Below are 20995 nucleotides of genomic sequence, written 5' to 3'. Positions count from 1 at the left end.
AACCTTTAATCACTTCATAACACCTCAGATTTATCACATTTTAATCATAAATCTGAGATTTACCCCAGACTTTCACTGATTGAAAGGATGAAGGTCCACATCATCATCATGACTTTGATGATAAAAATAAAGCATGTCAACTCTGAATACAGTGACCAACTGTTTGATATGATTTCTTGGAAAACAGAAACAGATCAGCTGCTAGTGATGTAACTATGAGAGTGATGTGTTGGGATGAAAAACAGAGATGCATCTATCTAAAATTTAGCATCGAACATCAAACCAAACATGTGATAACTTTAGGGTGTGGCTGTTTCTGTTAGTGCACAATTTAAATGACACACTCATATTCATAGTTTCCATTTTTGCATCTTCTTCTTTCTCTCTTTAGGCTGGAGGTGGTCCATCTATATGGATGTGCCCAACTCCCCACTGAGCAAGAGATCAGAGAAGTCAACACCACTGTAAAAGTGTATCCTCTGCCCTAACACACACACACATACACACACACACACACTGTAGGTCATACACGCAGCTGGATAGATAGACGCAATACATGAAGAGCAATATTTAAATTAATAGGAGTAAAAACTCATCTTACTTCCTTGAATTCATCAGTATCTATCATCATCTTTATTGTTTCATTTAATCATTTATTCCTGTGATATTAACTGTCTACATTAAGGTAAAGACTTAAGTTCAGGGATGAATAAAATAATTTTTGTATACATGTTTGTCTGTGTTTTCATACATGGCATACAATCAATGGCAAATGAGAAAGTATAAATACAGGTATTTCAATAGGTATTTGAAGATTAACCTTTCAACATGATAGAGGGGAAACAGATAGCCACTCCCGCAGATACTGGCTACATTCTTTTTTTTACTCTTTTTGGCTTGCCTGGAGGGATTTCTGAGAACAGAAGTGGCTTCAGCTGCATTTGCAACACCATTTTAACAAGGGTTTTTAAAAAATGTAAAAAATAAAACAGTGTCCACATGTGATTATCAAAAAATTAAAGAGACAGAGGAGGAGGAAGGATATAAAAGTGAGCTTGCAGGAGGTTGAAATCATCTTGGAGCTGCCGTCTTCTCACTTTTGGTGATGTTTTTTGTTTTTTTTTACATGGAGGGAAATGTATTGTTAGATTTTATATTTGACATTGTCGTACAGTCAAACTCCAATAGGCTACAGCAGCTGTAGCACTTATGTTGTTCTTTCTCTTGACTCAAGTATTTATATACTGCTGGATTTCTCAATTTTTTGAAGCCACATAATCAAAACATTAGAAGCGATATCATGGAACCAACAAAGGGCATGGGCGAGGAACAACAAAACCACCTGAGATCACTTTTTCATGCGTATGATTTGGATAATTCAGGGCGAATAGAAAAAAATGAGTTCATTACCATTTGCCTGGAGCTTCGTGTCGACACCCAAGAAGCAGATGCCATATTCAACCGCCTAGACATCGACAAAGACGGCACAGTGACCTTAGAGGAGTTCATCAGTGGCTTCAATGAACGACACCAAGAAAAAGAAGATGACATTAAACCAGGGAACACGAAATCCTCAGAAAGTGTGGAGGACTTTCCAAGCAAGAAGGAACAAGTCATTTCTAGGTCAGATATCTGAGTCATATGTTCTTGTTTAAACATCTATTTGAGTATATTGCATGGTACATTACATAGTGCACAGTAAAACCTTTATGTACAATGTCAAACTTTTTATGGTTTTGACCTGCAGACTGGGAATGTATTTTATGGTAGATTGGAAATTGTGGGGGTTTTGGACTAAACACATAAAATGAAATAAGATGCCAAAAGAAAACATAACCATGAATAACAGATTGAAGGAAAAAACACTTTACTTTGATCTGACAATAGCTGTGCAGTCATGTTGACAGTAATACAGTGATGGGACATCTCAGAATTTGGACCTTCAGCCCCAACTAAGCTTACTAAATCTGCCACTGTATGTTAACTTTGAATTTAATCAGGTTTATCTACCTTTAATAGAAATGCTTTAGTCAGACATTATGAAAAAAATTTGATTGAAATATGATAGATTAACCTGATTGTCTCATTTTCCTTTTTTAATAAAGACAGATGTCATTTTCTAATAATATGTCATGGAAATGTTTGGTTGTCATAGGAGTTAACCGCCATGATCAGAATAATTTAGGTTGTGTTATTTTTGGCTGCATTTTAAATCAGAAAAAGATTGCAATTTTGCAGGTGGTGTGTTTGAGATAATTTATTTAATTGGTGAATATAAACTGAAAATTAAATGCCCTGGCCTAAGGTGACATCTGTATCGTTATCCAATATACATCAGTTCATATTGTAATAACATGATGTACAGAGTAAAAATTAAGAGAACAAACAACTTAAAGTGTCTTAGTACGGTTTTGGGCCACACTAAGCTGCCAGAACAACTTTAATGGGCTTTGTTATTTCTACACTCTATGAACTCTACTGGAGGGATGAACCCCATTCTTCCAAAAGATATTCCCTCATTTAATGTTTTGATGATGGTGGTGGAGAGCACTGTCTAACACATTAGCCTAAAATCTCCAATAGGTGTTCAATATGAGGTTGAGATCTGGTGACTGTGAAGACCACAGCATATGATTCACATCATGTTCATGCTCATCAAACCATTCAGTCCCTTTCTGCTCTATAGATGGGGGGCACGGTCATCCTGGAATAGACCATCCTCATCGGGATACTCTATGGAGACAAGTGGACCCAAATCATGTCAGCAAAATGTCCCCCACAGCATAACAGAGCCCCCAGGAACCCTCACTGTAGGAGTCAAGAAGAGTAGCTCTTCTGTTTTTCCAGCTTAGCAGTTCATCTGAAGCCCCAACAATCAACCCTCTTTCGTAATCACTTAGAGCTTTTCCTCTTGCCATCTTGATATAAAATCAGAATCAACTGGGCCTGCTAAGCATTTTATATATGCCACTGAACATGACTAGGTGTTAACTGCTTAATTGTATCATGCAGCGTACCTGTGTGGAAGCATCTGCATTCGTTATGTTTCTCCACTCATTTATTTAAGGTTTTCCTTTAATGTGTCACCCATCTGTATCAGTTGATATTATAATTACATTATGTATTTGCTTACATAAATTCTCATTTAACCAATTTAAAAGACCAGAATTTAAAAGATCTTCATAAGAAGGCCATGTAGCTTGACTGTTGGGTGTCTCAAATTGCATCTAAGGGAGCTATGGTGTGCAGGCCCTCATGTGCCAGATGTTCTCAACCTTTCTGGGGTCGAGGCAGGGGCGATTTTAGACCTTTTTAGAGGTGCTCAAGCACCCCTAAATTTGATCTCAGCACCCCTAAAAATAAATAAATTATTATTGTATTTTTTTTCCTAAAAAATTATTTTATACAACTTTAATTATTTTGTGAGCATGTGTGTTAGAGATGGGACAAACACTTCTACAGGTTCAAATGGTTTTATTTTAACAGGATTAATGTACTTTGGATAGTTATGTCACTAATATATAATCTTTCCCTCAGGGTTAATTAACTATGTTAGAGTCCTCTCTGTAGAAATCTGTCATTGTTTATTCTGAACTATTATCATACATTATAGTAGACCAACCACTCTACTATACTCTACTACTACTTATTTCTTGTTGTAATTTACGTTATCCAGTAAGATGAGTCATTTAGCAGGGGGTTTGAACACTTACAGGGCTTTGTATGTCATATTCTCATTAGGAGCTGAGCCCCCCTAAAGGTCTGATCCTAGAATCGCCCCTGGGTCAAGGACCCCCCGAATTGATAAATACAAACCTGCAGACGCATATTTGATAAGATGTAGTCTCAGTGATCCTCCATCTGATAAAATGTTGTTATTCAATAACTGCTTCTACTGTAGGTTTGGCAGGTTAAGTGACAAGTGTGAAAGCTATGAACTGAATTAATGTTTACACTGTCTGTCATTGGACTGAATTCTAGTCAATGAAATAATAGTTAAATATATAATATAGCTATATAATATTCCCCATTTTTCTGGGAACTGCCTGGAACACCCTCAGAGACCCTTGAAGGTTCCCCGACCCCAGGTTGAGAAACATTGCGTGGGTGTCACCTTTTGAGACTATGAGTGAGTCCAAGGAGGGTTGAATCGAGAGCAACTGTCAAAACATAGTCATGTTCAGATAACCATGACCAGGATGGCTGAGAGTCTCACAGTCAATGAGTGAGTCATTTAAACAACAATTGATACTGTTTTATTTATACTGGGAAGGTTCATTAGTTTTCCAAGATATGCAAATTACATTAATGTAGCTACAGAGTGGCCTACATTTTGTGTTACTCTGTATGTGTTTGTGTGTGATAAAGGGCATTTCATATCTTTGTATATATAGTGTTTTATTCAGGAGTGTACAGGTTCATTATCTCAAAAGTTTATTCAGCTCATTACAGGCTATGAAACTTTACCACAATGAAGGCTCTTTCTTTTGGCCTGAAGCCCAGACGTGAATTGTATTGCTGAAGAGAGCAAACACACACACGCGCACGCACACACACACACACACACACACACACACACTAACCCTAACACACACATCGGTAGGCTCGCTACCTGAGTCACACAGCAGCTTTTCTGTCCGTCCAGCTGACTGCTACAAACCGGGAAATTACTTGATGTTGAACACATTATAGGAGCAGAAGTGCGGGCGTATGGTTTATTGAACGTTTATACGAGCTTTCGAAAAATGGATTAACTTTGAGGTCAAATTTTGCAAAGGTACAGCCGACATGTTTTGATACAACACGGACAAGACGACCTTGCACAAAGTTTTTTAGATACACTTTGCGGTTTTTGCAAGTGTCCTGAGAATAAACACTGGCGGTTGTGTGCTTTTTGTTTCGGTGTTCAACTTAATTTACTGAACCGCCTTCTTTCCTTTCCAGCCGGCCACATCCCTCCATCAAGGGAATGAGCGCAGAGGAGCAGGACCGGCTGCGTACCCTCTTTAAGGCGTACGACGTGGACAACTCTGGGCGCATAGAGAAGAACGAGTTTCTGACTATTTGCGCGGAGCTGCAGGTGTCAGCGGCCGAAGCAGAGAAGATCTTTGACCGACTGGACGTAGACAACGACGGAACCGTCACCCTGCTGGAGTTCATCAGCGGCTTCCACGACCGCTACGGAGAAGACATGGACTCGGACGGAGGAGACGTTTCAGCCGCCTGGGAGGATTTCGAGGGGAGAATGGGCGACCAGGCCAAGTTCATCCCCAGGTGAGAGTGAACACTTGTCGGTTGGGCAGTCAGCGAGGCAGAGCAGAACAGAGGGATGGATGTTTTTAGAATATGGAAATTCTCAGGCGATAAGAGTGTGTTGAACAGTGAGCGCAGTGTGCGTAAAGATGATACTGACACCACAGGGAAATGTACTCATTATACATCATAAGAGCTCACTCTAAAAAGGGAAGAGTGGAAACAGAGCATAACAAGCAATAACATACACATGCTGAAAGGTGTGCAGCGTGTTTAAGTGTTTTAAAGGTGTATTTGTCTTGAGTTTGTTTGTTTTACCTGAAGGCACCGTCTTTCAACCCAAAGTCTTAACTTTTCCTGTTCATACAATATGTGAGGGTATGAGCTGTCCAGCTGAATGTGCGGAGAGTGAGACTAGCAGGTGATTAAAAGTGAAATCATGTTAAGTATTTAGACAGAGGTTCTCTGACTGCTTTGACACTGCTACAGATGAAGTTTTGGGGTCTTTATAATTAATATAGAGACATCAACACCAAATACTCGTACTTCTTTCCTTTCAATGCTGCTCAAATACATCTCATTTTAGGTGATTTCTCTTTCGATTTCTGTTTTTTTAAATGATATAGTTTTATAATATAATAATAATAATAATAATACTATAATACACATGTTTTGTATATTTTGGGTCACTGAACCCTGTTGTGTGGAGACAATAACTTCTACTCAGTTAATGGGAATATGTTGTGTTTATTTTGTCTCAGCTGAGTAACATTTTGTTGTTTCATGTAGGGCTTGGTGATTTTTCTGTTTCTGTCCTCCTTATGTTACCACAGAGAATCTGAATATAGAAATAGCCTTTCAATGTCATCAATATGAACAACATGGCAAATATTTAGTTTAGTTTATTAGCCATTGCACTGGGTAACAGCTACTCTTCCTGGGGTCCACAATAACACACACAAAAAATAATACAGCTATTTAAACCCACAATATTATACAAAAATTAAATAAAAAGCGAACATGCAACAGAGTAGCAATATATGTTCAAATCATACAGGGGAAACACACTAGAAAGATGAAAAATAATTATAAAAAACAAGATTGTAAAAGAAAAGTATAGAAAAGAAAAGAATGTCATCCCCCATTTGTTCAGGATGACATGCTATTCAATTTCAAAATAACAAAACTGATGAGGTAAAACCTTCCGAATGTAAAATCAAAACTTCAGTTACTCGTTTTATTTGTTTATTCATTATTCACACAAATTATTATTTCATCACAATTCCATCCCACTGAAACTCAGTAAATATTGAGTTAATTTCCGCCTTTGATGCAGGTCATTCAAGACTCTCCCTCTATTCTTTCCTAGATCAGTGTGTTTCCATTTCTCACATGTTTCCAGAGGAAGACTCTCTGGAGTGATCTCATATTGAAGTGAAACTAAAGGAAACTTACCATGAGACATTGTCAGAAATCAAGTCCTCATCTCACACATTTATGTAGTGCTGTAGGGTCAGTATCACATCATTTTTAGGGATGATTCAATACCATTTGCTCCTTTCTGATACTGGTTTATAATACCTGAACATGCCTATAGCAGATACTGAGTAGCCTATCGATTTGATACCATTGACTTTAAAAAAAAAAACAAAAAAAAAAACGTTGTACTGCTTACCTGGTGTGGATGCGATATGATTGCTTTCTTTGATTTCTATATTTCACATGATACATAAGATTGTTGAGGAAATTGGAAGCACTGGGGTTACTGTGTAGGACTTCCCAGTGTAAAATATTGTCATTTTGCTGACATTGCTAATGGCTTACGTTACACTGTTTCCAAGAGAGCAGTTCTTTTTCACTGCTCTTAAACAGTTGAAGTGAAGATAAACCGATGTCTGGGAAAACTGCTGTTTTATCTGGGTGTGAAATTACTTTAAAGTTTATTTATAAATGATGTGGTATTTGATCAGTGCATAGACTCGCATACCCACCAATACCCGATGCGGCATTTTAGAGAGTATCGGAGGCATTTCCAAAATTGGTAACAGTATCACAACTTTTGTCATTAGATTTATTTAGATAAGTATTTATCAACACTCTGTTCCAGTGGTGTAATATATATTGACTGTATTGATCCTACGTCATGGTTTTAACTTCAGCTGACACACACGTGTCCTAATAGCATTTTAGGGCAAAAGGTATAAAACATTTGAGAGTATCGATACATTTCAAACAATATGCAGTCCTATTTTGAACAAATCTGCAACTGTCAGAGTGGATATGTGACTCTGTGTGGGTGTGTGTGTGTTTATCCTTAAAGTAAATGTATGTTTATGTACAGTAGGGTCCAAAAGTCTGAGACCACTTTCCTTTTCAGTTAAAAAAACATCTGTATCTGTCTGTTTTTCACAGTTTGAAAAGATATTTTGTTTAAGTTCCCACTCACTTTTTTTTCACATTCACTTTTGGACCCTACTTTCTGTGTGTATAAGTGTATGTGTGTGCATATGTGTGTGTGCGTGTGCAGCCCCAGGCCTAGCATGAGACCCATCCTCGCGCTGTTGTGCTGTGGCATCTGGGACATTGATTGTCACAGTGGTGCTGTCTTGTCCTGTACAGCTAAATACACTCCCTTATCTTCAAGCAGTTAAAGTCACTGTTGCTGCTGTCAGCTGACAGATGACAAATAGGAGAATGTAGTGCACAGCTCATTCAAGACAAGTGTCTGTTTTTCAGGGAATGAAAAGACATTTTGTGTTAGTATGAGATAAAAACATCAAGAGCAAAAAATCAATTAAGCTCCTTCTCCCACTAATTGAGGCTGATGTAATGAGTTGTGTATTTGTGTAATTCGTTTTACATAACTGAACCTTTCAGCTGACTAAAATCATTAAAGGGTTAATCTAAACACTAAAAGGCATCTTCTCTGCAGATAATTACTTAAAATATGTCCTGCCATGCTTTCTCCATTTAGTTTTGCCATAATGTGTTAAAACAGGCGAGGTTCCACAGGGGGCAAAAATGGAAGAAGGGAGCTCATTATTATTTGAATATCTGTTTCATTTAACGTTATTGTCTTAGCTATTTGCTGAGCTGCAGGACTCTAAGACTGTGATGAATACCCGAATATTCATATTTGCTCGTAGCTATCTCTGTCAACCAAATAACTTAACATTCTCTTGGTAGAAGTGTTTTCTGTTTTCTTTAGATGGTCAACTAATGACAACATCAATTACTTCCTAATAACATTGGTTTGTTGGTGTTATGATTAGGTTGTGTGCGACAGCAAGTGACCCTACAGCAAGCTATGTGTCACCGTGAGGTATTGACACACAGGCAGCAGTGTCTATATGCTTAGGATTACAGCCAGTCCGCCCTGTCAAAAGTCAAACATGTACATATCTTAGACTTACAGTATATGACCCATTTTTCCCTTCATGCTGTGACACAAGACCCTTTATGCAACAAAAATGCTTATATACTGTGAAAAGTTATCTTGATGGGGTTTTTTAAACCATCACTTTAAGCTAGTGTCTCATCCTATTGAAAAAAATATCTCTAATGTGTATTTTGTTTTTTTATTGTTTATGAATTTGTGGACGATCAAGCAACCTCATTAATTAAAGTAGAAATATGCAAATACTGGTGTTGATATTCAAACTGTTTAATTTTCTACTGCTCAAAGTCCTAAAGAAAACAACTAACTACTACTACTAATACTACTACTAATTGTTTCCATTATCATATATAATAAAACTGACATAAACTCAAGGCAGTACAACAAAACAAAACTAACGTTGAATCCTGATTTCCTTCCAGGAACGAGCAAGCAGCAACATTGTACCAGAACATCAGTCTGACCGAGCCCCGGCTGATACCTCAGTTTGAGAAAATCATCTTAAACTTCACCAAAGAGATCAAACAGCAGAACTCTGAGATGGAGAACTTGGCCCTCGCTGTCAAACGGTGAGCACACACACACACACACACACACACACACACACACACACACACACACACACACACACACATACACATGCAACACTCATTTGTATCCATCAAATGAAGTGAAATTTCCCACAGTAATTATTGGTTTGTCTCTTTTTATATATATATGTATATATGAAACTATTTTCAAAAAGTATATGTATATAAAAGTGAAGTTCCTCTTTACGTTAAATAGTAGACTGAGAGTCTATTGAAATGTTAAAGCATCCTTCTGTGTAGGAGAATAACTATGCTTATACAAGATAGCACACCATCCTGTTGATCTTGGCGCTACAGAAATATAACTTCTCTATAAAGTCCCAATGCACTGTGTCTTGAAACTCATACTATTTGTAAAATCAAATGTTAATAATCGGGTATACAATATGTAATTAATCCATTGAGGGTTCTGCAGTGCAGTGAAATGACACTGTTATTGTTTTACAGAGCACAGGACCAGGCATCGATGCAGCTCAGCGAGATGGAAGAGGAGATGGACCAACGCATACATGCTGCTGAGAGAAAAACACGGGAGCAGGTGGGACATGTCCACATACATACACTGCACATAAAAGTCGGAGAACCCCCTAAAAAACAAAGACTTTCTGTAAACATGACTTTCTAATCTGATTTTAATATTCCAGTTGCTATGATGTGTATTTTTTCCTTGGCGTTAGTGTAAACAAAGCGATAAGCAGGTTGCATTTGTTCAGCTCTTCCCTCATGTCAAACAAACGAATACGGCTGAATATCAGATTACTGATTCAAACTCTGACACGCCTGCTGATCAGCTGGATATTACAACTCTGTGGATTTCAGATGTAAAACAGCCGTTAGATAAAGGTGCTGGAGCACTTTTTATCCTCCAGTGTGTGAAATGATAAGCGTGTATACACATGTGATGATAGGGATGGGTGATGTGCGGATGAAAATGATAATTTATGAAGATGCAGGCTGAAAGTTTTTAACTTGACCTGTAAATTACATTTCAGTTCATCTGTTTATAATGTTGATGCGTTGAATTCACCAGATTAATTTAAAAGTAGCAAACAGAAATCAATTTTAAACTGGCATCCAGATATTTTGTCTTATGTGTAACGTGTGCTGTAATCACCACGTGTGAAGCCCCATCTGTTCAAAAATGGAGACAGTGGCATACATTTTCAGACTTGAAACAGAATTTCAAACCCTGCCAACTTTTTCACTTCCAACCATTGCATGAAGTAAGTGGTAGTTCTGACAGTGTCTGTTTTAGAAAGTTGTTGAATTTACGTTTTTTTTAAGGTATTTGGCCATTTGACAACTTCAAAAAGGAGTATCCTTTCCTCTTAAGGGTTTATGTTTCTTTATGTGTCACCTGATACAATGCCTGTCTCAGCTAACACTGTACACCCAAGTTTTTATGAGATGAAGAAAGTAAAAGCAGGGGCTTAAATTGCAAAAGCATACATTTGAGATTTGAGGTTTGTGTTATTCTGTGTGTTGCTGACAACTCTCAGCAATGTGTCTCCCATTTGAATGCATAAACACCTGTTTTTATACTTAAATTAAAGCAGGTTTGTTGCCTAAGAGGCATTCAGTTTCTCTCTGAATAAATGATATAATCTGTTTTTAGGTTTTTTGAAAACTGGGATATTTCTGGGAATCTGAGTGCAACACATGAAACATTGTGCTGTGTGGGATGATAAGGTTTGATAACAATATTTAGCTTTCCATTCCATGACATTAAATTAAACTGAAAGCAACTGACTCGGTGACAAAGCAGCACAGTATAGTTATCTTTCTGTATCAGATGTCAAACTACCATTTTTATGTAACTTTATTTAACTTACTACTATGTGGTAAAGTTTCTGCAAACCTTTTCAAACTAACTTGCGCGGGAACATAACCAGTCTTATCATTGTGTGTGTATATAAACTTATGTAAGTGTACTCCATTGACTCAGGAGCTGCTGTTTGTTTTGTCCAAGAAAAGCACACAGAATTAGAGGGCACTCACCTGTATTCCCTCTCACTGTACTGTGCACACAGTCATATTCTGACACCCCGAAAAGAGGATTTTATTTTTGGAAACTGTAGATAGACAGTTGCTGATAGTATATCGATTTCCCAGAGGCCTCCATACAGAACCTGCTTTAAAATAGCATATGTTAATGTCCCATCTAAACAAACCGTGCTACCAAAGTGACAACTAATTGTTTGATTTAAATGTTGTTGATTTTTTTTGTGTGTGTGTGTGTGTTTGTGTGTGTATGCGTGCGTGCGTGTAGGAGAAGAAGCGAGCAGAATCTGCTCTGAATGAGCTGCGAAGAACTTATGAAACCGAAGTGTGTGAGCTGCAGTGTAAGATCCAGAGGATGCAGATGGTAAAGTAAAGTTTCACAATAACACACCATCCACTCTGCAGATCCACACAAACTCCTGCAGTCATATTTACAATCAGCTTGCTTTTATACTTAGATTCACCTCAGTGTTGTAAAGCTGTTTTAAATAAATCACCTCATACCAACAACATAAAAAAACACAATGTAAATACCATCATTTTCTAACTTAATTTATTTTACAAATTTAGTACAAATGTCAGACTGATGATAATTATGCAAAACGGGGGGCTCAACAGTGGAGGTTATATTTGAATTATTTAAATACAGAAACAGCTAACTGTGCTGTTCACAGTTCAGCTAAACATAGGAAAAGTGGGTCCTTTAACAGAATAACTCTGATTTCACTCACAAGAAACTGAACCAGGACTAATGTATTCTTTTGAACTCATGAAAACACAAATATCAGCTGGGCTCTAGAGAAACCTCGCTGGAATTAATTGATTGAAACTTCAAAGTGAGATGTGTGTGTATATGTTTATATGTGCCGTTCTGATGATTGCAGTTAAATCTACCTGATAATAAACCATACCTTAAATATGCAATATGAACATCTATCAGATAGAGGAGAAGTACAAGACCATCACTGTGAAAGACGAGAGCCCAGCTTTGAAGAAGAAGATCAATGAGCTGACATTGGTGAGACTTTATGACTTGTTTCATGCATGATGCCAGTTTACTAAATTTTGTTTTAAAGGGTTAAACAGCTTTTTTTTATGTGCCTCTGATTCTAACACACTTTCACTCTCCCTCTCCTTGTCATCACTGTCCTCTCTGTAGGAGAATCAGCGGTTAAAACAGGATCTGCTGAGGTCTCAGACCAAAGTGGCCTGTCTGCAGAGTGAGATGGACTCACTGAAAACAGAGCTGACTGATCAAAGCATCAACTGTGAAAGGTGAATTCAATACACACTGGAGTTGTTTTATCACTCACTTATTTAGCACAGGTTTGAGTTATTTGATTGATCTTGACCCATGTAGTTGAGTTTCAGTCTTTCTTTTTGGTATTACAGGGATGCATATTTCCACAGTAAGAGAGAGAGAGAGAGATCATTGTTACATAAGAACAGACATAATCTCTCTCTCTCTCTCTCTCTCTCTCTCTCTCTCTCTCTCTCTCTCTCTCTCCAAGATACAAGTACACACAGTTTACAAGTGTAAACCTACAATTACTCATTACTTGCAAGTTGTAGAGCAGGTTTTCTCAGCTTTTTGCTCACTCTGTCTGCAAACTAATGTGAACTTGTGTGAATGTAAATATTTGCTCTCTGCTTTTAATAGTATGGAGAAAGCTCCACATGCTCCAACAATATCAATTCTAATTTTTAAAATGTATTAGACTTAGAACTATCAAATATATCAGTCCTATACACAGTTGAGACATTTTGTTGCAGAGCGAAACAGAGAGGGAGATGGAGGTCATGCTCCCTATCACTGACTGACTGACACTCCCGGGGGTGTTTTCGTTTTGTCACGGCTGAAACAGGATATCCTGGAGTGACTACAGATACACAATAACTTCTTTGGAAGCGTTACTTAGCAACAGAGCCGCAGGCAGGATAACAGTTTGCCTCCTTGGACCATCTCAGTTTTGGTGTTTACATTGTATCTTAAACTTTATCATGTTTATCTCATGTTAATTATAAATCTGATGCCTGATGTCAGCTGCCAAGTGACACAACAGCTGACCAGATTATGAAAATATAAGAGATACAGTTCCCAGGTTTTAATGACATGCATTGATACATAGGAATAATGTATTCAATTCATTGTTTAGCTGCTACAATTAGTCGACAAATCAATTAGAATGAATGCAGAATGAATCAACTATTTTGATAACTAATTTTCCATGATAGTAAACTGAATATCTGGGTTGTGTTCTGTTAGTCGAACGAAAATGACATCTGAAGACATCACAATTAGTTTAAGAAATCATAACAGGCATTTTTCACTATTTCTGGCATTTCATAGACAAAACTGTTAATAGAGAAATTCATTGGCAGATTAATTTATAAAGAAAATAATAGTTTGTTGCAGCTTTATAGTATGCACATCTAATGCAGTGTAGTTTTAAACGCCCTGGCTTCAACAGATGTTATCTTTTTATTATTTCATAGATGAACATGTGCACAGCAGAAGAGTGTGTTGAATTAAATGTACATTGCTCAAACTTGTTTTTATGACTTTTGTGACTTTCAACCAGATATGATGCAAGTGTGGGCTCTGTTAACTGTAGGATGTCACTGACTGCCTACAGATTGATAGAACTTGTTCCTGTGACTGCATTTCATGACTGACTGTGTCTATGATTGTTTTTTACTGTAGAGATGAGGAGCTCATGAAGCACTTCTCTGATGAGCAAGATGTCCTGGAGAGCCAGATTGAGATATTGCAGTAAGTCTGTGCAGATTTTCTACATGGAAAGATCTCAATGTACACAGATATCACTTTAATTAAAAAAATGAAAAATAATAATGATGTGTATTTGTCTGTGTATGTGGATAGGACAGCCAACAGGAAGCTGCATGACAGCAATGATGGCCTGAGGGCAGCATTGGAGAGGATCACCAAGGTAAATCTGCAAAGTTAATCCAAAAACAACAAAACTACCTCCGTTTTCAAATTGCAAGCGGCTGAAGCTTTTTCTCTCATCTCTTTGGTTGGTGGACTCCAAATGCAACTTTTCAATGCTTAAACCCAAAATAACTATCAACACATTAAATCTTCCTGCTGTATGTCTCTATTGATTGTGCTTTTCAGTGTAACATTTAATTCTTTTGGACTTTTGATTGTATCTTTTTGGATGATATTTGATGGGTGATTTGATGGGTTTTTTTTGTTTACTCTACTGTTTCAATTCTTGCTTCTCCTTTGTTTTTGGGAAGGTTGTTGTGAGTCATGATTTTTGCCAAGTTTTTAATTGTTGTTGTAACCAAATTGTTTTCATTCCTCATTAGGGAATATGTGGGAGATTCATCTGTTGGGCTTTATCAACATCTTTTCTTTTCCCTGCGCCTTCCCAGTTGTGTTTCTCCTTTAATATTGTTGATCGCTTGGTTCCTACGGTTGGCTGATTTTTCTGTGGATACATGTGTGTATGTATATGTAGACCTGTTGTCATTTGGTGTGTGAAATTACTGATGAAGCTCATTTGACCGAAATTTAGCAATTTAATAAATTCAACACAAGTGCTGACAGTGTGCGGGAGTCTATTTTTTTGCTTTGAACTATTATTTAATCACCTGTCTGTCTTTTTCATCTTTAACACTTAAGAAAATACATAATTTTAAGCAGAAACAGTCAGTGTTTAATGCTAAGCTGACAACAGTATACTCTGTTATAATATTCAGCAAAAACAATCACAGTAATTCACATAAACATACAAATACAAAAACTGATGACATCATTGTGTGTTACAGTCTGGTAACGGCGGGTCACCAGGAGACAAGAACAGAAACAGAAGTAAAAGCATCTGCTACTCATCACAATACGCATTATTGGACAGGTGAGAACTACAGACAAACAAAAAGTTAAGATATAGAACAAATAAACTGAATCTCATCATAACTTCAAAGCATCTTCTGCACCAGAGTGTGATATCTTCATTAACAATTATACTTCATCATCTTATTCCTACAGCAATTATATTATGTTTAGATATGAAATTTCTCTCCTTGATGTAACTAGAAGTAATGTAATGAAAATCTATCTGCAAGAACTCTACAGTCCAGACTCTGCTTTACCCTGTTCAGCTTTCCAAAGATTTCGTGTTTCACGTCACAGAGGATTTCTTGACCTCTTTTTCTCAGGTTCTGCCAGCGTATGGATGAGTACCCTGTGTACAGCCGCCGGCCCAGTTGTGACACCCTGGCTTTGGCCATGTGTGACCCAGGCCTGAGGCGCAGACACAGCAGTGAGTGTGAGGTGGACAGTCTGCCAGAGACCTATATGGACAGCGGCTTGTCGACACTCAGAGGTTCACATGCAGGTTACGACTCAGAGCAGGAGGCCAAAGGTCAAGAGGAAGAAGAAGAGGAGGAAGTGGAGGTAGAAGAGCGGGACAAGAAGAAAGTGGATGATGACAACAATGATAGCTTGATTGAAGAAAACACTGACACTGAGGTATGACAAAAAAGCAACTTAAGCACACAAACATGCATGCACGTCACATGTAGAAATTCAACTTTTGGGTTAACACGCTCACAAAGACAAGGCTAACCTGATAATAGTTGTCGACATGTGACAAAAATGTCAACATGCTGTAGTTCTAGATGAAAAGTCAGGGCATGACCATAATGATATTCTGTGTGTCTACATCACAGTTAGCAGAGACTCAGGATGGTGAATCAGCTTTTGGGTCAGACAGCAGCTCAGTTTTGGACTGGAAGCCATCTGAATCCATTAGTGTGAGCACACCCCTGACCACAACGACACGAAAAGCCCTCAGTGCCATCAGTGTTCAGGTAAGAGAGAGACACAGAAGAAAAGGAAGAAAGGAGGGTATCTCTTTTTTTTATATTTTATTTAACAATGTAAATGTTTCCTTGAGATTAAAATGTATTGTTCAAATTGAGCAGGCCAAGAAAGCAGCATAAACATGGTTACAGCAATAATTGCAAACAACATAATCAGACAAATGAAACTGTCACACACTTAGGTTGAGTAAACACATTATCCACTTAATGTGCAATATATTATTATGGACAAAATTTTGTTATGATGCTTAAACAGGTACAATTTCCAGAAACATATCTGTATATCCTACCTTCTAATGGAAGGTAGGAGAGAGGGATGTCTTTTGCCACCACAATCTTAATGGCAAAAGCAAAGAGTAAGACATGTGGAGGGGGACGTCTCATGCATCATTGTCCATCTGTTCAGGCAAACATCTTGGCTATTGGTTACATTGCTATCAAACTTGGTGTGGGTACTTGTGGTCATTAGTGTATGATATCTAATTTTTCTTGTCTGAAACCACCTATCAAGAAAGATCTCCTCTTAATTAAGATAGCTTGAAAACTTGGAGAGTTACAGTGGCACAGTAAATTTACCTTTAATCAAATGTGTAAAATGCAAATACAATCTGCTCATCAGTGCTGCATGAGTGCATTCCTCTCTCTTATCTTCTCTCCGTCCCCTCTCCAGAAGGAAGACAAGGACAGTGTTGACCTGGGCTACATGACGTCAGAAAAAGCCTACAGGATCGTTTTGGCTGGAGATGCTGCTGTGGGAAAGTCTAGCTTCTTGCTTCGCCTCTGCAAGAATGAATTCAAATTAAACTCCAGTGCTACTCTGGGTGTGTTATTTACTTTAATTAGCATTATTAACTTTTCATTCTGTCAAATTCTTCCAAAGAAATTCTCTCAAGTTCAGTGTTAAAAGCACTCACCACCATAATATTGTTGTGTCAAATGTTCTGTATCTTTTCTTGATCAGCTTAGTGGTGTGATGCTCTGTGTGTGTGTCTCCTTTGTGTTTCTAGGAGTGGATTTCCAAATGAAGACACTCATTGTGGATGGAGAGCCCACATTACTACAATTATGGGACACTGCAGGACAGGAGAGGTGTGTGTGTGTGTGTCTGTGTGTGTCTGTGTGTGTCTGTGTGTGTGTGTGTGTGTGTGTGTGTGTGAGAGAGAGAGAGAGAGACAGAGAGAGAGAGAGAGAGAGAGAGAGAGAGAGAGACTGGCTGGGAGTGGGTTTACATAGATTACAGACAGAAGAGTGATAGAGGGTTTATCCTATCACCACAAACAGTAGTCAACAATGTGTAGATTTCTAACTTGCATGGAGAAAATAAGAGATCTAAATGTTGGTATGTATCTTGTGTCTCTTTTCTCTTTCCAGGTTCCGCAGCATTGCAAAGTCTTACTTCCGACGAGCGGATGGTGTGTTGCTGCTGTACGACGTCACATGTGAGAGGAGCTTCCTTAATGTCAGAGAGTGGGTGGACATGATTGAGGTAATGCACTACTCTGCCCCGCCCAAAAGCTGAATGACTGAAACTTTTTGTATTGCCAAGCAATAACTTTGAAGGTTACAACAGAATATTTGGCATCACAGCAGATCTGTCCTTATTTATTCTGTATTGGCACTTCAGCAGCATCTGTGCAATTATATGTTATTGTGAGTAAAAGTTGTCACATGTTTGTTGATTGATCAAACTATATGACCAAGATCTTACGTCTGTCTCTATTTTTACATGCAGCAGATGTGTAAGTTGGATGTAAAGCATGTACAGCATGTGTTCTGTTACTATAATGTGGTCATGTTGAAATCTGTGCAACTTTTTCTTATTTTTGCATGCAGTACATCACATCAAACATTATCCTAAATGCTGTATGATATGCACTATTTGTAGACACTGTGGTGATTAATGTCAAACCAATAGTCATTATTATTCTTATGACTTTGTTTGATTTACTCAACAAGTAAATACTGTAAACACTGTACACAATATGTAGACAATGGGCCTCATGCAATCACTCATTCAAACAGATTCATTCTTAAGGCGCATGTACAATTAATTTAAGTTTATCATACTTGTGATTTTCTCCTAGGTATGAACAAAATTCAGGAGTTATGAACAGAAACACAAGCTGAATGCATAATTATTATTCTGTTCGTCACATTATCCATCATGCCAATTTACTGGGAGGTTGTTTTAGATTTTAAATATTTTTATTGGCATATTTTGGCACGGCAACATCTGGATTTCAGTTAGGAAACCTCTCTAACTCCAACAGCTGCCTCTGTGTCTTCCTGCAGGTCAAGTTTAACATCACCTACTGTAGGCAATAATAATGTGTTGTTCTAATATTTTAATGACATTCACATCCCATTTACTGTCTTTCATAATACTGTATTACTTTAGGAGGATGTTTTTCAACATCTAACTGCATGCCAATCCATTCCCTCGTAATACTGTTTCAATACAGGTCTGTTTTAATGAAATGTCATTGGCAGCTGTATTTTGTAAATAGTATTGTATTTCGCAAATATGTTCTAATTTCTCATGTTTTTGACTGCTGATTTCCAAAAGCAGGACTTAAAAAAGGAAGAGTTTAAGGATACAAATACAAAAAATGTTCTTGAATATGACCCAATACATGACAATAGAGCAGAATACAGTATTAAAGTACCCTGCAGTATTTTATTTAATTTGTCCCTGCATTTATTTTTCTCTGTGTGACAGGATGTGTCCCAGGAGGATATTCCCATCATGCTTGTAGGTAATAAATGTGACCTCAGAAAAGATGGAGTCTCCAGTGTCCCCACCAGCTATGGAGAAAAACTGGCTATGGTAACAACAGAACACTAACACAGGCTCATATTACTACACTTGTGAGGATGTTTTAATAACTGTGTTTCTTCCATACTGTAACTATGGGCATGCATGGCTACACCTAACTCTTACCTTGATTTAATCCCAACAAAAACATGGTTTAGGGTCATAACTAGTAATATGACTCAGATAGAGGAGACTGTGAGATTCCCCACAGACGCACCACGTATGGTAGGAACCTGTTGTCTGTTGTGTGTGTGTGGGGGAGGCATCTGGAATACTCTTCCCTCCACAATAAGGGAATGCCCCACATACTCTTCTTTTAAAGGAAAACTAAAACAATGGCTCAAATCTAATCAAAAATGCGACCACTAACTAGACTTGACACTAACTGAACATTACTTTTTATTGCATTGTTGTATCCTGTCTGGATCTGATATCCTTTTGATTGTGTATTGTGCTGTGTGTATTGTCTCCTCTATTTGTATTTTATCTATTTATTTGCTGTCTTTTCTATTTGTATTCTTGTTTTATTTATTTTATTGACTAGGGACTACAGATGCAAATTAGCAGCTTGGCTATAATCCGGCATGTTTACAGAGATGTTTAAATATCGATGTTCATCAATGTGCAATGTCCCTACCCAAAAAAAAAAACAAAAAAAAACTGAAAGAAAAGTCACATACTGTACATACTCATACATGATTTTGTACCCTTAGACATACAGCACTCTATTCTGTGAAACCAGCGCCAAAGATGGCTCCAACATCCTGGAGGCTGTACTGCATCTTGCCAGGTGAGATACTGCAAAGTTTGACTATTTTGCAAAATTAAAAATAAAAAGCAATGGTCATTTTTACAAATAGCCCTTGTATTTAGTACCAAGTCTAGTGAATAATGATCTTCAGATTGTAGTTATTCCCAAGAAAGTATCAATGCTGCCAGGGTACTGCCTCTAAAGGTGAAAATGAGGGCTGATTACTTGGTTTATAAGTTATATAATTCCATAAAAAACAGGAACTCATGAAACTCAGTGTGAACAGCAAATTCTCTGTAACAAAGCTCTGAAGGAATCAACTTTGCCGCCCTCTGGTGTGTAAAAGTAACATCAGAAACATTGCTGCAAAGGGCTAACTTAATCAAAGTTGCAGGAAGTTAGTTTAAGTGGACTAATATAAACCAAGAAGAATATACTGTGTGCCCTGAAGTTCTCCCCCTGAGCACAACCTCATTAACACCAGCCTGTGCTCTAATGCTGCAGCTCATTTTTGTATCCTCAGTTACTCTTTACTTCAATGTTCCTCTTCCCTTTCTTCCTCTTTCTCTCCCTTCACAGGCAAGTCACAACGCACGCTGCTTTTGATGACAAAAATCGTTATCAGATTCTCCCCAGCTTGGATGCTCCAAAGAAAAAAACAAACTTCGCCTGCTGCACTTGATCAAACTCACCAGAGCTGAACAGCTGTTTCTGACCTACTGTGAACTCAAACAGCACAAGTGGAATAATGGAAAACAAATACAGAAACCTGACCAAACAGAAGTGAGATATAACGTATGCAGAAGTGCAGCACCTGGAACAAATCATCATCATTCTGAATATCTAAAACAATTTTACACATGGATAAAGTGAGCAAATAGGTGACATGAGGTCACTACATCAGAGCTGCTTCTGTGCAACGAAATCACTTTACAAAATGAAGTAAAATGTGTGGGAAGGATTTGAAAGTATGTGAGCATGTTGTTAAAGGGACATTAGTATGTGACGCTGACAGATACTTGCAAGTGATTAAGTACATTTGCTTAATATTGTAACAGCATATTGTTATGATGAGAAAAATAAGAGGAACAAAGATAGATTCTTATGTGGTTATGCTTCTAACTGTGGCACTTCTTTTGTTACTGCTGAGCTCCGTTACTGTCAGCTTAAGTGCTCAGTTGAAATGACCTCTGTAGCATGTTGGTTGCCCAAAGAGAAACAGAATTCAGGATGTCCAACTTGATTGCAACATGGCGTGGCTGAGAGTTCTTGAGAACTTAGAGCACGAAACCCTCAGTCTCGTTGTAGTTCATATATAATGACCTGTGGTGCAG

General features: G+C 37.8%; 1 protein-coding gene across 1 annotated transcript; it reads left to right on the top strand.

Annotated features, from left to right (window-relative positions):
* Positions 1–1330: 1330 nt before the first annotated feature.
* Positions 1331–20343, top strand: rasef (RAS and EF-hand domain containing). Its single transcript, XM_053325766.1, has 18 exons — positions 1331–1623; positions 4945–5274; positions 9073–9219; positions 9688–9778; positions 11510–11605; positions 12182–12259; positions 12401–12516; positions 13946–14014; positions 14126–14192; positions 15040–15125; positions 15430–15742; positions 15943–16083; positions 16766–16916; positions 17103–17184; positions 17467–17581; positions 18815–18922; positions 19624–19700; positions 20241–20343. The coding sequence occupies exons 2-18, from the start codon at positions 4970–4972 to the stop codon at positions 20341–20343; spliced, it is 2145 nt and encodes a 714-aa protein (XP_053181741.1). The 5' UTR covers positions 1331–1623; positions 4945–4969.
* Positions 20344–20995: the final 652 nt, after the last annotated feature.

Source organism: Scomber japonicus, chromosome 9 (genome assembly GCF_027409825.1).
Source record: "Scomber japonicus isolate fScoJap1 chromosome 9, fScoJap1.pri, whole genome shotgun sequence".
NCBI classification, from domain to species: Eukaryota; Metazoa; Chordata; class Actinopteri; order Scombriformes; family Scombridae; genus Scomber; species Scomber japonicus.
This window is presented reverse-complemented; position numbering and strand designations above follow the sequence as displayed.

What these genes read in the sequence shown, in the direction of transcription:
- rasef (XM_053325766.1), top strand. Translation starts at nt 4,970, where the DNA reads ATGAGCGCAGAGGAGCAGGACCGGCTGCGTACCCTCTTTAAGGCGTAC. An exon ending in AGATCAATGAGCTGACATTG is followed by an intron (nt 12,260 to 12,400) that starts GTGAGACTTTAT and finishes TCCTCTCTGTAG; the next exon opens with GAGAATCAGCGGTTAAAACA. An exon ending in GCTGTACTGCATCTTGCCAG is followed by an intron (nt 19,701 to 20,240) that starts GTGAGATACTGC and finishes CTCCCTTCACAG; the next exon opens with GCAAGTCACAACGCACGCTG.